General features: G+C 40.6%; 1 protein-coding gene across 2 annotated transcripts in view; it reads right to left on the bottom strand.

Annotated features, from left to right (window-relative positions):
• The window catches only part of LOC306760045 (chloride channel protein 2-like), a 170,267-nt gene extending 147,327 nt beyond the window's left edge, over nt 1-22,940 (bottom strand). For both annotated transcript variants that reach the window (XM_079245811.1, XM_079245810.1), the window contains exon 1: nt 22,833-22,940. In XM_079245811.1, the coding sequence (XP_079101937.1) occupies nt 22,833-22,880 (48 nt within the window). In that variant the 5' untranslated portion in view covers nt 22,881-22,940. The remainder of the gene's footprint in view (nt 1-22,832) is intronic.
• Between the last annotated feature and the right edge of the window lie 95 nt (nt 22,941-23,035).

Genomic DNA, 23,035 nt, shown 5'->3' on the forward strand with positions numbered 1-23,035 from the left:
GTGGGAGCACAGAGATGGAGACACTGCAGAGCTGGGTGGACCAAAGAGGAGGCTGATCTCACCATCTCATTCTGTGGCTGAGCTTCATTTGGCAACTTATCCAAAAACAAAGTGGGGATGGATTTACTGCGTGCCCAGGAGGGGAAACTTATTCTCTACATGAAAGGAGTAATGGCAGAAAAATGAACATGTAAAATGAAATGAAATGAAATAAAATAAAATAAAACTTAATTCAAGTTTTGTCAAAACAACGAGACTATAGTATGCATGGTGATTAAATTTTCTTTTGTTATAACTGCTGCTATCATTATTATCATTATCATCATATATTGGTACTTCTGTTTTAATTATCACATACTGTATCTATTATTACTGCATGGTCTGATTATATTATATGTTGTATTGTAATTCATGGCTTCTTATAATGAATGCAACTATAGTATGTAGAGCAATTGAACACAGTAAATATATTTCTAAACGTGCTATTGATGTGACATTTTCACCAAAAAAATACATTTTATTTATAGCCACCTTTCAGGAAACACAAAGTCAAAGTACAAATAAGATTACAATACAGGGAAGGAAGTAAAAACCAAAAGACATATAAAACATGTAAATAGAGCAATAAGAGGACAGTGAGATTGTTCTGAAGCAAAGATGTCAGTAACAAATAATGCAATGCACAAATGCAAGAAAATCAAACCGTAATGTCCATTCATCAAGTTATGTGTAATAAAATGGAACGAGCAATGAAAAAGGAATGAAAGGTGCCAAATGGCTCGGATCAATCAGCAATTAGAAAGCTATCCGGCAGCTCAGTGCAAATTATATCAATATATCTGGTTCAGTCCCAACTGATGGCCACTAAAAAGGCTTTTCATCGCCAAGGTGTCACACAAGAAATGCCTCATGATGGGTAAAAGCAAAGAGGGCTCTCAAGACCTTCGCAACCTTCACATAGCAAAACATACTGGCAGCAGACTTTCTAAACGTTCCGGGGAGCGACGCCATAAGCTGGAAGTAGAAAAAACATCATTTCACCATAAACTCCTGACAGCCAGGTGCTCCACCAAGATGTCAAGCAGGAGTTAAAGAATTCTTAGAAGAGCTGTCCATGGAGTTTCAGAAATACTTGGAAATATCAGCTACAAGTGTTTCAAAGATAACGCTAACAACGTACTCAAGCAGAATAGCTTGCATGCTCACCACACAAGACTCCATTACTGAAGAAAAGACATGTTTAAGCTGGTTTAGAGTTTGCCCAACTATATTTACTGGGACAACAAAGTCCAGTCACATGAGACCAAAATACACAGCATGTTTGGAGGTGAAGTGGGACTGAATATCACCTCAAGATATTATAAATATAATATACTTCTGTGGAAACTGAAACCTGCTGTCCTGCTGTCACCACATCTTTCCACAAACGGTTTCTGAACACGTGCCTCCTCAGGAATCTGGTTGCCATTGATAACTTCCTCCCTCCACCCCATTCAGGTAGTGCAGCCACAGCAAACTCCAAACTGATACCAAACAATTCTTCCAGCTGTATCTCTAGGAACATTCAATGCCTTGGCTTTCTTTTCTGCACCCTTTTCATTGCAAAGCAACGATCTCTCCTCTAAAAGTGTGAAACAATTCTCTTTACTTTGCATCTGTAATATGCAATAGATCGTCACAGTCAACAGTCTGGGTATTTGAGGTGTTCCATCTGAAGCCCTCCTGATGAATTAAAACCTTGATGGTTGTATCAGATGTTGCATATTTATGAATAAAAGACCGTGCGGTACCCAGTCTGCATGGGACCATCCCTCTGGAAATCAAACAATTTCTCCTTATGCTTCCTTTTAGTCTGTTATTTGGGTTACTTTTATCTAATATTAATGGAAATCCATGTTTTGTATCTAACTTTTAATTGGCTGGGTTTGAGTTTCTCATAGAAGGTTAAAAAAACTGCTTTTTATTTTGTTTTAATAATTAGTTTTAATGTTTCAAGAAGTGACTTCTCGTAAGCGGCTTTGACTTTTAACTCTGCAAAAGAGACAGAGCAGCATTCTGAATCACATAACACGTATTTAAATGCCTCAAACCGGTGTTCACTGCAACTACGTGGAGTTTGTCTGTTTCCAAAAGGAAATCCTGGTGTTAAATAACTAATTGTGTTACCTACACCAACAAGATGTGGTAAAACAAGTTAAGTAACTAAACTGCATATAAAGTAAGATAATGCATGATTGCTTAATTACTTTCCCCAAGTAAAAAACACCTCCTTTTACAGCGTTGGAAAGCCTGATTTGTCACCTTCACATTGAGGTATTATTTGTAAGGATCATGATTTTGTGTAATGAGCAACACAGCTAAACATGGGGATAGTTCCCCCCAGAAAACGTTCACAATCCCCTACAATATTACTTATTTTTCACTTTGGTTCTGACTTTCTGGATTGGTAGGAAGGAAAAAAAAAACCCCAGCATTTATGTGTCATTTTTTAGGTTTATTGATTCTACACTGTCGTGACCATACACAGCTACTACAGCTGGTTCTCCTCTTTGTGCTGGTCAACGTCTGGTCACATTTAGCTGTCCTCAACCAGGAGTCGCTGTAGGTTGTGTTTGTCCCATAGACTGTATATCAATAGATGGACTGAGCCTCCATGATGTCAACCGTCGGTTTCTGAAAGCTAAGTCACGTTGTTAACCAGCTAAAAACCGCGGTTGTTCTACCTTCTTCTTACTTGAAACGGGAGATCGGGTACCTGTCAATCAAAAGGACACACCCCTAAATATGCCGAATTTCGAGATTAAATTACTTTTAAAAGGGCGAGTTAGAAACAATTCCCTCCCTCCACAGTTGTCATGAAGGTAAACTTGACCTATTAAACCTAAAATGGATTTTTGAACCAGGCTGTAAACATGTTTATTTCTGCTGTGAAGTCGTCCTTTTTAACATGGGAGTCTATGAGGATTCGTTTTGTTAAGGAGCCCCTAGTGGATGAAGGGGGGAACTGCAGTTTTCTTCACTTCCGCATAGGCTTGACTTAACTGCCGGAGGTTTCCGCTTGGTTTGTCCCTAACATGCAGCACAACCAGTCTGATCCCATAAGTGTTGAGCGAAGGTCTGGACTCACAGCAGGTGATTTTATTCTCTTTACTCCCAAATTCTGGCAGTACGCTCAGTCTGTGGGAGAGAGGGCTGGCATCCTGGAGGATGGAGTTAGGTACCAGATTCTGGGAAAACAATCTTATTCTGACATGTCTGTCCATCAGTCAGGTAGCAGCGATACACCTGTGACTGACACGCACCTGGCAGCATTTGAATGTCAAAACAAAAATGCACAGGAGAATATTGCAGGGGATTGTGGCATGTTTTTCTAGGGTCACTACCCCCATGTTTAACCATGTTACTTGTTCCACAGAAGCATGACCCTCACAAGTTCTGCCTCGTTGTAAAGATGACCAATCTGGCTTTCCAGCAAAGTAAAATGCAACACCAGTTCATGTTAATAATGGGGACAAATAATCTACCAAACACAAATTTCATTACTTTTGGTGCCAAGTTTATAGATGAAAAATGTAGTTCTTTATGTGTCTAGTCATCATCTGAAAATAAAACTAAATAAAGAGTCTTTTTACCATGTGGACCTGAGATGTGAGAAGAAAATCCATGTGTGGACCGGTGTGATCATCACTGCAGCTCTTCTCATCTGTCCGGTAAAACACTGGAAAATCTCTGCATTTAGCCACCAGTCCCCCCCCCCCCCCCCGCCCCTCCGGTTTGGTTCTGCAGCTCAGTCAGAACCGGATCAACTTCAGAATCTTCTAAGATCCAGCTCAGTTTCCAAAGATGAAAATCCACATTGTTATGTTGATCTGACCTCTACAGGTCCTGTGTTGTCCCTCTTTTCTGTGCGAGTGTTCTACTTTCCGTCCGTCCAATCAGTGTCCGGACTTAAGAAGGCTGTTTCCAAATTTTCCAGCAAAAAACAGAAAAACTAAAGAAATGCATAACTAAAAAATCTGATAGTCGCTGAAGTAAAACACTGAAGACCACAGTGGATCCATCGGAGTGTGAAGATAAGTGTGTAAGAGTTTAGGACAGTTTGAAGGAGTGTGTAAATATGGACTGAAGTCAAGATTTATTCGATCTCTTAACTTCATGTCTGGAAGTGTGGAAGAAATGATAAATGGAAATAGGAAAAGAGAGCAGCAAGGTGAATCTCAGCTTTGTTGTTCTTTTGTCATTTTTCTCCACTCCTTGTTCTGCAACTTTAGAGCCAAGTCAAACAAAATGACCTTTTCATTCAGGTCTTTTGTTGGAAATCGTAACCGGGTCGCTCTGGGTGGCATCAGGTGGCTCTGCAATCCAACCAGCACAAAAGCCTTCAGTCTGACATAATGCACCTTTGCTACGTGAAACTGAGGACAGAGAACGGCATCGACATGCCGCCGCCCTGTCGGTGCCATTTCAACAGCAGAACCCAGAACTGGTCCCACTCCTTCTGCTCTGGGCAGCATGGGCACAAAAGTAGGGCTACAAACAACTCACAAGTCATCCCTCAGAGGACAATTCAATGAGAGCAAATACTGTCTCTGCCTTCAGCTGATGCAATACTGATCCGACGCACCTCTATTCAGAACCTTTATGAGGGTTTCTTTGTGATTTTTTTTAGTATATTCAGAGGTTATACTTCAGTTCTGCCAATCACTGTACACACAATTTCTCATTTCAGGTTGAGACATCTAATGTGGATGCTGTGTCGATGCAGAGACAATGCAGCAGTTAAGATTCAGGGAAGGTTTCAGGCTTTCACAGAGCAACTTCCACAAGGACGAGCTGTGTGAAGCTCACAGCATGAGCCCGATAAATACATCACAGAAGTACTTTTCTGGGTTTAAATGTTTCATCCCAGATCCACCTCCAAGAAAAAGGAATAGTATAAACACTTCTCGGAAGTTGTTTGGTCACAATCTTCACATTTTCCAGCCCACTGAAGCATCTCGTCACAAGATGGTGTCTTAGAGTTCATCGAAAGGAAATTTTAGATCAGATACCTGTAAACCCCTCAGGTCTAAATTCATCCGCAAACTTGTGATTAATTCTCAAAAGGCAGACAGACAAAACAGAAACCCAACAAATGGGTTCAACCTCAGGAAGTGAGAAGGAAAGAATGGATCCCCATCAGTCTATTTGTATAGAAGCTGATATTTCAAAGCTGAAGTATTGACTAAAATCTTTAAAACTTGATGATTATTGTCACTTTTAAGTATAAAATATTTATGTAGTAAAAGTATTGAAAATAAAGAAAAAGAAAAAAGGTAAGTTAATAAATAAATTTGTGTCACATCTCATCTTTCCAAACTCTAAACCAAAGCTCCAGGCTTTCGCTTCGTGCAGCGCTGCAGTACATCCACAGGAATACATTAACATGAGAAACAGTTAAGCAGTGGAATAAGAGGATGGGATCCATTCGGAAATGACAGAAATATTCCCCTCAATGTAACTTTCTCCGCTCAAACACACGACTCCGAGATAAGAAGGAAACTTCCTGTCCAGTTGCAATAAGTTGTGACGAACAGAGTGAAGGAGGCGTTTGTGTCCAAATGCTGAAGGTCGACTTCAAGGTGCAAGAAAATTTTCTGCTCCTGGTTTATTATTCTGGAAAAGTTGATCCTGAAGCTGAGGACTGAATACTGTGTAACTTTGAATAACCTTTATTGTTTTCAGGAACACTGCATTGTTAATCAGCTGATTCTGGCCATACTGAGGAAATACAATCTGTTGACAGAATGCAGTGTCAACCTGCTGAATAAAAGGTTTAAATTAAAATATGAAGCTAGTATTTGCACATTTTGGTAAGCAGTTAGGTTGGGAATGCTCCAGATGTTGGTTAAATAGTTTTAAACCAGTTCCCACATCCCTAACCGCTTACTGCAGGTTGAGTCCACATCATTCTCTGGTTTAATGGAAATAGTTAATAATTTAAGAATTCCTCATTTCTCACAAAAGATCCTCCTCTCACCATTTCAAAGAAACTTAATTATAGTATTTTATTTCTATTAAATGCCTCATCATCATGCTGTGAACCAGCTGCTCTCAAACACGCTGCTGTGCAGCTGATTCACAAAAAGATCAAAACCTGATTCCACAGAAAAGATTTTAATCTCCTTCAGACCTTTTTAAAGACTGCTAGATTTGGGAAGAGCTCCAGTGTGATTTGTAACCTCTCCTCAGCACCGAGGTGGCACTTTAAAGTTTACTACAGCAAATTTTTATGGGACAATTATTATTAAAAATGTGTGGAAATAAACCTGCATGAGCCATTTTTACTACTGCTCAATATTACAACCACATTACTAGGGCTGTGACGATATGTCCCGATTCCTATCCCATTCTGATTTTTTTGGGGTGCTGATTCAATTTAAATTGTGATTCTTGTGATTTCTTGATATTGCTGAATTTGTAGACTAAAATAAAAAATAAAAAAAATGAACAAAACTTTATTGATCGTCATTTTTCTTGATTTGAATTAGGAAAAATCAGCGCAGCAGTCAGACCATCATTCTGCTGCTATAAAGCCCAAGAAGACAAGTGAAAAGATCAATAAAAACAATAAAAATGACAAAAAAATTTTATGATGGATTATTCTATATATTTAAAGAAAAAAAAATGGATTTTTTTAACAAAAAAAAAAAAAAAAAATTTAATTGTGAAGCAAAACATCTCAATATTCGATTTTTCAATTCAATGTTCCACGCCCTACAAATTACCCACACATCTAGTCAAAAGTTGATCAATTTAACTGAAAACACACTTATTTATTTTGTTCTCACTATAAAAACTTAAGAATTAGAAGAAACATGAACAATAACCAACAATATGAGGGCAAATGACAGAAGAGGGTTTGAGCTGGAGGTGGAAAATCCCTCCTGGAAAGAAAAGATAAGGAAGAGGGAGGAACCTCAGAGAAAAGTAGAGAGATAGTTGCCTAAAGGTCAGTCAGCTGCAGAATTAACCAGTTAACAAACCAGTGGGCATCCCTTCAGACAACATAAGGGAGCGTGTATTTTCGGTGTGCACGTTTGGTTTGTGTTTGTGGCTCGTGGCGAGTCCTCTCATGTGTCGTGTTTGGATGTGGGAGGACTAATCGTATGTTGTGGTGAGAATGCAGAGGGGCGTTCAAAGGCACGCAGAAATTCTCCGGAGGGGGGAGGAATGTTGTGGAGTCGGTTTGCACAAACAGGAAAACAACAAACACCGACAGACCAAATGCACAAACACTGCAAGAGGTGGTGGAAGGAGGGGAAAGAAAATGAAAAGAACGTTAGCTTTGGTTAAAAAGAGTAAAGAGGGTGAAACCACATCAAGAAGCTGCAAGTAAAGGAGAAACTGCAAACCACAAAGATACAAGTTAAAAGTTTGGCTCTGTTGTAATGTGAAGCTGAAGAGGAGCAGAAGGAGGAAGGAATTCTTTCCCTGAAGCTGCCGGACATAAAGATCTCTGCTGGAAATGACCAGTTCTCATCACGGAGGAGGAAAGACACTGATGTGCTCAATGGATTCATTTTACAGCTGAATTCAGATTATTTTTCTTTTTTTTTTTTTCCATTTTGTGGGTTAAAATATTTGCATTTATTACACACACACACACACACACACACACACACACACACACACACACACACACACACACACACACACACACAATTCTCCTAACTACAGACTGGCTGCAGAGCAGATAGTCTAGCCTTGCAGCAGACTGGAGTGCTCTATATATTCAAATCAGAGCGACTCAGTCTGGAGTCCCTCCCCTTCACGGAGATTCGTATCAGTCTTAAACAAACCGGCCGCCCTGATTGGTTGATCTGAACAGACTCTTGCCTTGCGTCCCCACGTATTCTTCAAAACATTCGAGATGGCGCACAGACGTAGCGGGAGTTTGTTTCTTTTAGTCATTTCAAAATATGAGCTTCTGACTTACAATTAGGTTCAATAAGCAACAGCAAGTTGCCAATAACTCCATGTAGCCTCAGGTTTTTACAGCAAAAACGACACAGGTCATTTATGTCTTCTGTACTGCACGCCATGTTTATTTTCTTCTGTTGCGTTCGCTCTGCAGAACACTCCCGGACTTTGTAGGCTGTCGCTTTACTGATGTCACGTCCGCCATTTTTCTGATTGGTTTACTCCGCGCTTGTTTGTCCCGCCCTAGAAATCCGTTGATGCAGGTGAGTCCCCAGACTCTACGCTGGTACAGCGAGAGAGTCTGGCTTGCCAGGTTACAGACTGTCTGGGTCTTAAGACAGAAATGAAAGAAAGCGGCATTTGAAATACCCCTCATGTGCATCAGAGAAGTGGATTACACTTCAACCTCCACCAGACGGTTTACCCATCGTCTGTTCAGTGACTTCAACGCGTTCCTGTTTGAAATGCAGACAAACTGAACTGACCTGACATCTGTAAAATAGTCGAAAATGTGTAAAGGAATCAATCAGCAGACACAACTGACTCGTCTGAGTCATGATGCTGCCATCAAATTCAAGGTAAGCTGATATTTCTCATGAAAAAGTAAAATGTCGGACTTTCCATTTTTAACTTTTTTTTCCTTCTTGAAATACAATGAGAAAAAAAAGAACATGAGACCAAAATTAATAACACAAACAAAAATAGAAAAACTTCCTTTAATGGACTGGAACAGGCCTGGACCCTCTACAGGTAAAACTGGGATGGTTATTGAACATAAGACATTGTGGTTCATATTTTAATACTTCAATTCCAGTGAAATCGGGGCATTGTGTAAAACAAACAAAATACAATGATTTGCAAATCACATCTAGCCTATATTCAACTGTATGGATGACAAAGAAAAGATTTTTATTGATAAAAGTGATGAATTTTAACAAGCTGGGACTGGGGCAACAAAAGACCGGGAGAGTTGAAGAATGCTCAAAGGAACCTGTTTGGTGTCACAACTGGTTATGAAAAAAAACATTGCTGAAAGGCTCATTCATTAACAAGCAACAAAGGGGTGAAGTTCACCATTTTATGAACAATTGCATGAGCAAATAGTCCAGCAGTTAAAGAACAACATTTCTCAACATACAATTGAAGGAATTTCATCATCTACGGCACATAATATCATCAAAACAGTTCGAGAATCTCAAGAAATCTCTGTACGTAAGAGACAGCACAAAAATGCAACATTAAAGCCCGTGACCTTTGATCCATCAGGCGGCGCTGAATTAAAAACCCGACAACACTGTGGAAGAGTTCAGATCGTCAGCGAACACAGTTAGCCGCTACGGCTACAAGTTAATACTCTGCCATGCAAAGCCCAAAGCCAGATACCAGCAACACCCAGAAACACTGCAGGCTTCTCTGGACCCGAGCTGATCTCAGACGGACCTTCGCAAAATGGACAAGTCTGCTGTGATCTGGTGACATGGTGTCCTTCAGGCCAAAGAGGAGCAGAACTAGCTGGACTGTTGTCAGTGCAGAGTTCAGAAGCCTGCATGTATGATAGTATAGATAGAGGGTAACCTGCACATCTGTGAAAGCACCATGAATGCCGAAAGGTTCGTACAGGTTTTGGAGCAACAAATGATGCATCTAAGAGACGTCTTTTTCATGGACGTTGCTGCTTATTTCAGCAAGACATTGCGAAGCCACATTCTGCAGGTGCTCCAGCAGAGTTGCTTCATAGTGAAAGAGTGCCGGTACTAGACTGAATATTAACTAAAAAAAAATTTTTGCTTTTCCAATCTGAACAATAAATATCTTATCTTTGATTGATTATAGGTTCCATAAGGATTGGCAAATCATTGTATTGTGTTTTTATTTATGCTGTGCAAAACATTCCAACTTCACTGGGTTGTAGATCTCTCTCCAGTCACATCATTGGCAAAAGATAAAGGCACTGCAGTCCGACTCTACATCATGATGCATCAACAAGATCACCTTCATCAGAAAGATGTTTGGACTAAAAGCAGCTCGAGATGGAAAATCTGGCAGCAGACACACCTACAGTCCCACACAGCTGATAATGAACTGAACATCCACTGATGTGTCAACGTTGACTTTGTCTTGGCATTATGTTACCTCAAAGTGACCGGATTCACAAACTGAGCATTTACGTGCCATTTATCTCTAAACGGTCACGCTACAGACAAGGAACAACAGGTCCATCCAAGATGCCCGTACACTATGTATAAAAGACAATTCTTGTTTTTAATGAATGGAGACAAAGCAGAAGAGAAGCGCTGTATTCTCCGTCCAGTCCGCCCATGTCCTCTGCAGCACAGAAAACAGCAGAGAAGCTGGACTTTTTGCTTTTCAAGAATAAAATAAAAACAGGAATGCAGCAAGCCAAACGGAGATGATGATATGGGTGGAAACAGTCAACACAAGCTCACAAGCGTGAAGGATTATGGGAACTCGGCCAACATGACAGCTAAAGGAGATGTGTACAGACCCACATGGACTGATAGAGGAAATGACCTCAGCAGGCGCCCCACTGAAGGATGAATGGTTGGATATGTTATGGTTACACAGATCAGCTGGATGGAAATAGAAAAGATGGTAACGGAGAGTAAATCAACATGCAGAAGCATAACTTATGTCCTTGATGTTCTGATTCAAGGCCTGGATTTGACCTTCACACAGAAAGGAATTTTCATACACAGCAGGAGAAAGAAGAAAAAAACAAAAACATATAAACCTGTTTTTTTTGGTTTTTTATCATCTCAAATGAATTAGATTTCTTTTCTTCTGGTTCAGGTCAGTTAGCAATAACTAAATTATTTCTATTTACAAAATGTTAGTAAATAAAGAAGTATCTTTCATTTGATATTTTTATACTTTTTTTTATATATATAAAATTGTTTTTAATATTTGATGTAAAGCATTTGGAGAGCCAGCTCTCCACAAGCCTGAAGACCACCAGTACCACCCAGCAGAACCCTTACCAGGACTGACCAGGACCAGCCCTGCGATACCGTCCTAGGACAAGGACAAGTCCATAAGCTGAATGTCATTTATTATTTTGATTATTTATCTTTCATTTTCAGTGACAATGATGTGCAAGACACGCTGCAAAATACATTTAACATTTTTTATGCAATTTAAGTTTAGAGTAAATGGACTGAAATGGCACCTTTCCAATGAAATGGCCTTTGTTTCTTTACAGTTACTTTTGTTATTATAACCCAAACAATAAAATGTATCCAGGTTTTTTTCTTTAAACAAGCACACACACGGTTAAATATAGTTATTTTTATTAAGAAATTGGTCATTTGCCTTCAGAAAAAAAAAAAAGAAAAAAAAAAAAAAAAAAAAAAAAAAGAGTTCAGGTCTCTTCTAAATGAAGCTCTAAGTGTTTAGTTTTTTTTGTTTTTTTTTTAAATCATGATAACGTCACTAGCTGGGTTTCCATTACATTTTTTTCAAAAAGTAAAAGTGATATTTGTAAGTGTCGACTAACAACAATTGCGATTTGCAGGTGTTTCCATTCAACGGTGTTTAGCGCATTAGCTTCAAGTCTCGTAAAATTTTGTTCCTCTCAAAAATTACGAGGTGATCATTTACAACGGCTTTTGAAGCTTTTGTCCCCATTTTGTTTCCCAAAATTCTGAAATTAGCTGTTTGTTACACACCGTCCCAACTTTACCAGAAATTAACTGGTCACCACCCCCAAATGTCCAGTCCGGGGACACGTACATGAAAAAAAAGTGTTTCAATTACACTTTTGTGATACATTCTACATAAAAATGTCTGAAAAACCTCCTCATGACAGTGTAAAAACATTTTAACAATTTTATTTATTTATTTAATTTTTTTTTTTAAATGTAGGTGTTTACACTAGTGTTTTTTTTTTTTTTTTTTATTGCAATATTAACTGTTCGCGCAATTTTAGGTGTAATGGAAACGCACATATTGACAAAACTCACTTCAATTTTATTTAAAGTCCTTAAAACAACTACAGCTGAAGCAAAGTGCTGAACATAACCAGCCAATAAGACACTCTGCTGTCTAATAGTGGGCAGCTGTAACTCAGAAGGAAGAGTTGTCGTCTTTCAACTGGAAAGATCGATTCCAGGCTTCCGCCTGACGATTTGCCGAAGTGCCCTTGGCAAGACATTGAATCCCAAGTTGCCCCCAATGGGCCTGTTGGTGTATGAGTGTGTGTGTGTGTTCTCACTCTCATATGTAAGTTCCCTTGGATAGAAGCAACTGCTGAATGACTGTAGAATAAAATAGAATAATAGTTTATGCATAGATCAGAGGAGGCTTTTGCTGTGGGTGAAGTGGGCAGGGTGGAATCTGTGTACTGGTGGACGAGAAAGAAGGCAAGAAAACAAGAAAGATCCGAAAAGCACTGGGAGCGCAGACCTCTGCCAAGCAGCTCATTTCCACCCACATTGTGATTTCCAGCCTATGCTCTAGTTCTATATCCATTTTACATGGATACTCTATTAGATTCCTAGATGTATTGATGATGAATCCAGTGTCTTTGCTTTGCTGTGGTGTTTGTTACACCTTTAAATCTTTATTCCTCAAATGAATCCAACCTTTTTCCTGTTCTGCATGATAGTTTCCAGAATTTTGCCAGGATTCAGATCTAGGATATCTTGTAAAACCTGCCGGGAACTTTTCCTGTATCTTTTGACCGACCACACTGAACATTTACTTTGGAGATGTTATCCTCATTGAAAATATTAAATGTTAAATATCCTCATTGCATTTATTCTAAATCATGTATTTCAAGGTATGATCGTGAGTCAGCATCAGACTGACTTTTAGTGACTGGGGAGCGCTCAGAGAAGAGACGGGATGAAGATGATGCTGGATTAACCAGCGTTAGGGAAAACTCCTGAGAAAAAAGTTCAGAAATGCTTTAACAGGATTAAAATTTCATTAAGCCACAGATATTGAAGTACAAGTCTGATTCATCTGGTTTCCAAGTTATGTGTTTGTTCCCTGTAAAAACAGCTCAATACAGTATAGCAGAAGTAAGCCAAATTCCAGCAATTATCTCCAATTACCCTAATACAGATAAACAGATGTTGATTTTTTCTTTAATCTGCAACTGTTGATAAAATAAAAGTATCAAATAAAATATTCAAGTCATGGACATCGAGATGACAGAACACAAAAACCTCATTACAACTGGCAGAGAAGTCTTCTTCCTCAGATGATACACTGAATCCCTCATCACCACAACCTGCATACTGAAAACAGTGTGTGAGTAGAGCTGGATGAGTGTGTGTGAATGGTTTAGAGAATTTAGAAGAGATCCTAAAGCCGCGCTACAAATATGGCAAGGCAGGTTTCTATGTACTGCACAACATGACAACTCAAAGTGCTTTACATAAAACATTAAAAGCATTGTGGTGCGGTCAGTTTTTAACTTGACCTCACTTTGTCTCTGCTCCTTTGCTGATTTAATCAGCACAACAGAAGGTAATCAATGAACTGGCATCTGTTTTTTGCAACTATTTTCTGATGTTTCTTTGTTCTGGACCCGAGGGGGGAACTGGTACTTGTGAAGTACTAATCATGAGAACCACTTCAGCTCCTGAAACCAACTCATCTGTAATCTACCAAGCCATGGAGCTCATTCTGTCTCTTTCTCTTGGTGATTAATCATCAACACAACACAACCAGCAAGATCAATGTGCCCTACAACACACACACGCACACACCTTTGTTTTTACCTGACAATTGTTCTGTTTGTTTGCTTTTATCATAAACAGCACCTCAAAAACTTCCTCTTTTGAATCCATCTCATGACATCAGCAAATCATCCAACCATAATCATTTTCCTACACACTTTTTAATCAAGGCAGTCATTGCAAAGTTAATTTTTCAAGAAGATTTTCTTTATGCTGGTTTGAAGGCTGCACAGTTCTCTGTGTACTTTGCACTCTTAAAAGAGTTTCCATGGCAACAGACGGGTTGTTTATCACAAGGATCAACTGATTAAGCTATCCAAAACCAAGACAATTAACTAAATAAAAACCAAATTCCAAAGGAGCTCAAGAGGACGCGAAGAGGATGAAGAGCAGGAGCAAAGCAGAGAGAGAAACAAAGGAGATTCAATCAGTGTCTTTGAATCGTTCTGAATGGTAACATGAGGTCGCTAGCAAACAAAGTGCACAAGCTCGAGGTCATCTCAGAAACAATACAGATAATGCTCATGTGCTTCACCGAGACATGGAAGTATGAACACATCCCAGAGGGTTGTGTGGTCAGGAATGAGAAAGATCACTGGCTAAAAGGGGATCAGCCTAATGGGAGTCTGGACAGAACTAATTAGTTGAACATGTTCTTTAATAGGTTCAGTTCACCCCCTGCATCCACACCCAACCGAGCACACACCCTCCACGAGGCCACAGCTTTCCTGCCACACCTCTACTTCATATCAGTCTACTGAGACCTTTTCTGCCTCCACCTCTAGCCTGTCTGTCTCCAGCAGCCAGGTCCTCCACAACTGGAGAAACTAAACCAGAACAAGGCTGCAGGTCCAGAAGGCGTCAGCTTCAGGGTTCTGAAAACCTGCTCAAAACAACTATGTCAGATTCTTCAGCAGCTTTTCAACACCAGCCTGTGTCAGAAAAAAAAATCCCATGCTGTAGAAACCATCCTGCCTCATTCCAGGATCTAAAAAACCAACCATTTCTACCAAAAAGACTACAAACCAGTCACCCTAACATCTCATATCATGAAAGTCTTGCAGGGACTGTTATTGGCTCACTTAAAGAAGAAGGTGAACACCTTTGAAGACCCATTCCAGTTTGCTTCTCATGATGGGCTTAGGATTGATCATCTGCCTATTTTAGAGAGTCCACTCTCATCAGGAAGCACTGTGAGGATCATGTTTTTCGATGTCTCGAGTCTTTTCTAATATAATCCAGCTGTTCTGTTATGTGAGAAGCTCCACAAATTCCAGCTGGATACCTCCACAACCACATGGATTTATGAATACCTGACAAACAGAGCCAAAGGTGGTGTGTCTGAGTGGTGATCAGCAGCATAGGAGCACCACAAGGGACTGTATTTTCACAATTTCTCTCCACACGCTACACCTCAGACTTCCAATACAACTCTGAGTCCTGTCATCTGCAGAAATACTCTGATTACTCTGTGGTAATGGGGCGTATTAGTGAAGGATAAGCAGCTGAGCACAGCCAACTGGTCAATCAATTTGTGAGATTGTGCAGAAACAATCACCTCATCTTGAATACAAACAAAACAAGAAAAGATTGTTGACTTCAGAGGGAAAGAAGAGAAAACGAAAGACTGTTTACATTCTGGGAGAAGAGGTGGAGGTGGTGGAGGAATACAAGTACACTGGAGTTCAGCTGGACAACAGAAAACATAATTAAACATGCAGCATAGAAGAATCTAGAGAAATTAAGTTTGTAATGTCCTAAAGAAGCTAATACTCAGTGTCTGCACCCAGATGTTGTTTTTCTATGAGTTTGTTGTGGAAATTGCAATGAGTTTTGCAGCATCAGAACCAGTCTTAAAGGCTCCGTTCACACTGCAACCCAATTCCGATTTTTTAACCCAAGTGTGACTTGTGTCCGATTTTTTAATGACAGTCTAAACGGCACAGATCCAATTTTTTTTTTTTCTTCAATCCAACTCAGGCCACTTTTATATGTGATCCTAAATTAGATCAACATCTGATCCATACCAAAGTGACCTCAGTCTGAACAGTCAAGCCACTTTTTATCCAACTTTAATGTTAGAAATAAGACAAACATCACATATATATGACCTGTCCTGTACACAACACAGTGAAGAAACAACAGATTGTGATAATGAGATTTCGTCAAGTCCAATGCAAGACATAAAGGTAGCGGAGATCATTTCTGCCATCAGACGTCACCATCTGGATCAAAGGACTATCATCTGATAAATTATTACCATATTTTTTTTCTTTTTAAAGAAAAAAAAAATACAAAAAAAATGCCATTCTCCTCTGGGATTTATAAAATATTTTCCACTCATTCATCCACTTTGTAAAACAGGCCTTAAGTTGCCTTCACATCACAAGTACTGGCAGAACAAATCAATCAGGACTGTTTGTTCACAGAGTAAATAAGGGTGGAGATGGGTCATGGTACCAAAAGAAGGAAACAAGAGTTGATCTTTTGTTATAAGGAGAGAAATTGTGTTAAAGGCTTTTGATGTTTAATGCTCAGAATAAGCTAAATAAACGCTCATGGTAAGGGTCAAGAGGCTTTTGACCTGTGAATAAAATGAGTGGAAAAATCTCAGGCAGCTGTCCAATCAGGAAAGGTGAAAATAAATGCAACTAAGTCTGACTCATCTGCTTTCCAAGTTATGTGCTTGTTGTAAAGCTTTGCTGTAAAATCAACTCCATACAGAGTCGTAGAAAATGAGCCAAATTTGACCAAATGCCTTCTCATCCAAATCTAAAATCTGAAATAATGGATAACCTAAATCTACTTTAGGGATTTAATCCTAAATTTAGTCTAAAACATGTATTTCAAGGTATGATCAAGAGTCAACATCAGACTGACTTTTACTGACTGGGGAGCGCTCAGAGAAGAGACGGGATGAAGATTATGCTGGATTAACCAGCATTAGGGAAAACTCCTGGGAAAAACTGTCAAAGTTCAGTAATGCTTTAACAAAGGAATCAGATTTCTATAAGACACAGATAATGAAGCACCAGTTAGATTAATCTGGTTTCCAATTCATGTGGAGGGAGAGCGTTCCTGTAAAACCAGCTCCATACATTATAGTAGAAATGAGCCAAATTTCAGCAAATATCTCCAACTACCCTGATATGGATAATCAATTGTTTCTATGTTTTTTAATTCTGCAACTGTTAATGTTGAAATAAAAAGTATAAAATAAAATATTCAAGTCATGGACATCAAGATCATTACAACTGGCAGAGAAGTCTTCTTCCTCAGATGATACACTGAATCCCTCATCACCACAACCTGCATACTGAAAACAGTGTGTGAGTAGAGCTGGATGAGTGTGTGTGAATGGTTTAGAGAATTTAGAAGAGATCCTAAAGCCGCGCTACAAATATGGCAAGGCAGGTTTCTATGTACTGCACAACATGACAACTCAAAGTGCTTTACATAAAACATTAAAAGCATTGTGGTGCGGTCAGTTTTTAACTTGACCTCACTTTGTCTCTGCTCCTTTACTGATTTAATCAGCACAACAGAAGGTAATCAATGCACTGGCATCTGTTTTCTGCAACTATTCTCTGATGATTCTTTGTTCTGGACCCGAGGGGGGAACTGGTACTTGTGAAGTACTAATCATGAGAACCACTTCAGCTCCTGAAACCAACTCGTCTGTAATCTACCAAGCCATGGAGCTCATTCTGTCTCTTTCTCTTGGTGATTAATCATCAACACAACACAACCAGCAAGATCAATGTGCCCTACAACACACACACACACACACACACACACACACACACACACACACACACACACACACACACACACACACACACACACACACACACACACACACACACCTCATGCTAGATTTGATCTTATTATGAGCAGCTCATTCTTTTACTTTGTAAAACTGTTTGGCGGTAAGATGCCTCCACATCACGAGTACGTAAGTTTAGGAAATCCATCGGGACTGTTTGTTCAAAAGGGTGAAAAGGGGGAGACGTCATGTTTTCACATAAAAAGTAACAACAAGAGCTGATCTTTAGTGACAAAGAGAGAAATCGTGTTAAAGGCTTTAGATGCTTATCAGCAGCTGGGGCCTGAAGAGGCTAAGCAAACATCTTTCCACACACTCACCGGTGAGGGTCAAGGAGCTGTTGAGCCGTGTCACAGAAATAATAAAAGATAATAAATAAAAGAAAAGCCGTCACACACAAGGTGTGATGGAGTGGCGATGAAGGAGTAAAAGGAAACTTCCACTAACAACACACACAGCCGCTGCTGCAGAAAGCTTTGTGTCCACAGCAGCTCGTCTGTCTTACAACGTCAACACGCCGTTGTCGTAGGGCTGGGCGATGTGATGATAAATACCGTTACCATCTTATGTTTCTATACCGATAGAAAATGTCCATCATTTCATATGAGGCTCTATCGTTCACACCACCATAAGGTGCTTCATTGCAGTATTTTACATCAAGATGCGCTTTACAGCACGCTGCAGTACATAAACAAGCATGGAGGAAGACGGTAGCAGACGTGTTTCAGAGCAGGATAATTCACTAAAGCTTGTTCCATCCTCCACGAGAAGCAAGAACTGAGTTCTTGTTCTCGAGGCTGCAAGAACAAGAAAAAACGTCTTGTTGGTCAGGTCCATACATCCTCCACGTGAAGCAGGTCTGCAGCGGGGAGGGATCACTGCGGGGGGGCAGATGTCTGCTTTTATGTGCAATGAACCCGGTTGTTACCTCCGCCAAGGACGTTAGGTTTTCCACGGCGTCTTTTTGCTTATCTCAAAAGGTTACGGAGGGATTTTTTTTTTAAAATTTCAAGAGTTATTGGAAATGTAAAAATGAAAGGCTAATTCAATTTTGGTGGTGATCCGGATCACCGTTTTAATCCAGGAATTTTTTAAAAAGGATTCTTTAACATTGTGCTTGGCGGAGGTTTACGCTTTCCCGAGTGTTTTTCTAGTTTCACATTTAACGAGCAACTTTGTCCGCAGCAGGGCGGGTCGTGCACATGGCAGGGCGGGTCGTGCACGCGGCTGGGTCCGAGTGTTTTAATGTCACTTGTAAAAATGTTCGTACTTTCCTCGATCAGCTGTTTTATCAAAGCAATCCGTTTTACCGGCAACAGCAAACACAGCAACTCCGCTTCATGCTTTCTCCGTGTTAACCACGCCCACCTAACATGTCCGACCAATCACACGATACTTCTCGCAGCCCCACAAGGAAAAAGTTCTGCCAGCCCGGTGTGTCAAGAAGTGTCTTCAAAACATGTCCGCGAGAACAAAATGACGTCATTTTCTTCTCAGAGCCTCGAGAACAGGAAAAAAAGTTCTCGCTTCTCGTGGAGGATGTAACAAGCTTAAGAGATGACCAGCCAACCAAAACTGCTGAGCTTGTTCATAAAAGAGAAAACTTTCTAGATATAAAAAGACCGACGTGGAACCGACAACAGACGAGCTCAACGTCCCAACAACATCCTCCGACACAACTAACTCATTTTATCACCTGCACAGGAATCAGGATAAATAATACAGAATAAAGTCAACGAGCAAAAGCAGCGTCAAGTGGAGGCAAAAAAGCTCATATTAAACTTCAGATGTAAACGCTGCAACAGCAGGCTTTTCCCCGTGAAACGCCATACGGCCATAGTCCCCCCAGATGGAAGGAGATCACTGCTGCTGTTGCTAAGCAACATCTGACACATAACTGATGACTGACACACTTTTACATCGTTGTGTTTATCGTTATGGGGATATAAAATTAGCTATATTGTGATAGGACATTTTGGTCATACCGCCCAGCCATACGTTGTTGTAAACCAGACACACAGCGACTGCAACTTTATCAAGACATTAAGAAACAGCAGACATGCTAATCTGTTAGCCTACAGTGGAAAAGCTCCGTTGCAGCAGTTTGCAGTTGCTGTTACTCTTCACCGAAGTTGTACCTGCAGGCCACCGTACGCTGCTTTCAGACAGATTTTCCCAGAGTTTTTCCTCATGTTTCATCATTTATTTCAGCAGATTTTTTGAGCGGGGGAGGCAGTTGATGTCCTCCTTCCCGTTTCACACCATGACACTAGCTGTTAGCAGCAGCTTGGTATGAAACACATGGAGGGATGTTTAACTTATCAGCGCCAATAACAAAACAGAATTATGTATCGTTCTGCACCTCATCTCCTGACGGGACAAGATGTGCACAATGTTGACGTTATCACATTTTTGTCTCTCCCTGGCTTCCGTGGTCGTAATAACGCACTTAAACTGCGAGGCGCGCACCACTTGGTTGTTTGCATTCATTAACTCCCGCTAGATGGGAGCGACTCTTACACACTGGGGCTTTAAAATTATCTTACAGATTCAGGAAAAACTTCACAAAATATATATTTATTTTTAAAATATCTTTTTAATTCCTTAAAAAAAATAAGTTATTTTTCCCAAGTTAATGCATCCCACTTCTGTAGGAGTGAGACTTTGAAGTACATTTCTCATTTACTACATTGCACTCAGATATTTTCTTTCTTCTATTGTGAATAAAATATTTATTTATGAATTGCAGATCATTGTATCACGTTTTAATTGCAGTTTTGCATCCTGATCCAACCTTTCTGGAACAAGTTGCATCAGCAATCCTTTGTAACTTAATGCAAATATCTTTAATAGTATTACGTTATTCTGTGACTCAAAGGATTTTAATATATTAGGAAATAACAGCATTTGATTAAAGTTAAAAAAATATTTTATATATTTTCATATATTAGTATAAATGGTTTCCTTCTTCCTCCCTGAAATACATATTCAGTCTTCCAAAACCAGGTCGATTGCACAACCAGTTATTCCTGATACAGTTCACCTTCATATAATCCACATCCTGCATATGGTACCATCATCAACATCCATTTAATTATTAAATCCATGGTTGTGTATTAGACTGGAGGAATGCAGATGTCGAGCATTGCTTTTATTGCTTTGGAAACTTTCACCATAAAAACAGTCAGCTATTAGAACAAGTCACAACCAAAGCCACTGTTCGATCGCTGATAAAACTTTACCTTTGATCACATTAAAACATAACAACCAGACTAATATCGCCATAATATCGTCATAAAACGGACAGATTAGCATTTCCTAGTTCTTCTCGAAAATAAGATTACACACAGCTGCGACCTTTAACGCTTGTTTTAATCACTATTACTGCAAGAAAAACTTCCTAAGCAGCCCAAATGAGCCCAGATCGTAGCACAGACCTGCTGCGAAGCTTTAGCTTTGCTAATGTTCGGCACCGCCGACCCCGTACAGCCACATTTCCATCCTCTCTCACAAGCAGGCTACACTGGCCTCTTTGAGCATCCACTGCCCACAAGAAAACCCACACAACCATCAGGACTGCCAACATCACACAAAGAAACCATGTTACTACAACCCACGGCGAGGAGGTGGGGGGGGCAGAGAGAGAACTCCGTACTGTTAAAAGGAGCTCATTCTCACACAGCTGCTATTTTCATTTGATCCTATTTAGATGCTTTCACCATTTAGTTCTTGCAACAATCATCCCAGCACAGTGAGGATATCCCAGTTCAACACAAAAAGATGGATTTTCTTTTTTCCTCCCCGTTTCAGAGAGGTGAGCACGAGACCTGCCAGGGTGACGGAGTGTCCGGTGCTGAATCAGCGGGGTCGCAAGTTGTGTAATGGCTCGCACAAACACACACAGATTAGCGGCACACAGAGAGGGCCGCTCAAAAACCTCCGCAAGAAAAGGAAGCAGAGGCCCAGAGAAGTGTTACAGTTGTGGCTCGTCACGATTTAGAGCCTGGACGCCGCTGAATGGGCCCAGTTGGCGCTGGCAAAGGAATCTCTATAAAGAGCAGATTCTTCGGGCCTGACAGGGGGTTTTGTCTGGAAAAAGTGAAAACAGTGCGAGGACATTTGGGCCAAACACTTCCTTTCAAAGACGTTTCTGCAGCATCACTGTAATGCTGCAGAGATTGTGTATTTTAATGTAATTTTATGTGTCTAAGACATCAAATCAGTTGTTCTTGGAGAGATCCCAGAGAGTATAAACCAATCTGATATCAATAATTCACAATCTGAGCTGCATGCACACCATCATCTCCTTGTTTGTTATGCAACAGAGGTTAAAACTGGAGGAAATGACACAAGGGTTAATGTCCCATCAGTAACTTATAAACTTCTAGCACTTTCAGACTTCACACATGCGGGTCCTGAGGGTCAACACACTGTGCACCTTGCAGCTGTCCATGGCATCTGATCTTACAGCACATTATGTCCACAGGCGAGCTCGTCTCAGCAACAATGGACACTTCTATTGTCAGATGGTGGTGACACAACTCCTGCAGAGCTCCTGACACATGCAGTAACTCCCACAGCCTCAAAACTGTCTGCACAAATGTCCAGGAGACGTCTCATTCAGGCAGGGAGGCTTGTTTTAGTCCTGGATTGCAGAACGTCTGCAAACTTATTTAAGAGCTGTAAATTCAGCAAATGTACACATGCAGTTTTTATTAAAGTAATATTATATGATTAAAGCAATGTTCTTGTTTGGAAGTGTTGCTTTGGACAAAATCTGAACATGGAAGAAACAACCGGCATCCAGATGTTTTCACAATAAAAACACCTAAAGTTCTGGTTCCGTTGTGGAGCTGAGACATGAAAGGCATCATGAAAGCCTTCAGCAACGTTTCTGAAGCTGCTTTTGTCCCTTCGCGCGTGAACGTGTCAGGAAAGATGAAGTGGGGGAGGCATGAGCCACACAAAGCCGCTTCCAGCGCCGCAATCCACGGCTACCTCCACGACACAGCACCGTGGCTGAACTCCCTTTTCATTTTCAGTTATTATGCTTTAAACTAAAACTATGCCTGATTTGTGCCCACGTTTCACGCTGCGTGGAACACACTGGGACCAGAAGAGCCAGCTGTTGCATTCGGCTTGTGTGTCTCCCACCACTGATGGCTCCTTTAACTTTATCGGAACTTTTTGGAGCTTTCTGGACCCACTGCTCCCCGCAGTTTGCTTCTGACCAGATGTTCAGCCGTGGAGCCAGCTTGTGTTTGGCCGAAGGAAGCTTAGCTCTCCTCCACACGCATGATCCGTGGACAAACTTCAGAGTGGCAACAAGTGAGACCTACCAGAGTCTGCTCATACTGCAGCGCGCGCTGGTCGCCGTCCTCTGCCATGGCTCCGCTCGCGCTCTCCGCCCGGTGCGTGGACCAAGGTGAACAGTGCGTGGAAGTGGAAGTTTCACCGCGTGCTCAGCGGTTAAAGCATTGACCTGACTTCGGTGTCTGTGCGCGACTTCACAAGCACAGCTCCAGCTTCAGAGCGCGTGCCA

Source organism: Telmatherina bonti (assembly GCF_933228915.1).
Source record: "Telmatherina bonti genome assembly, chromosome: 9".
NCBI classification, from domain to species: Eukaryota; Metazoa; Chordata; class Actinopteri; order Atheriniformes; family Telmatherinidae; genus Telmatherina; species Telmatherina bonti.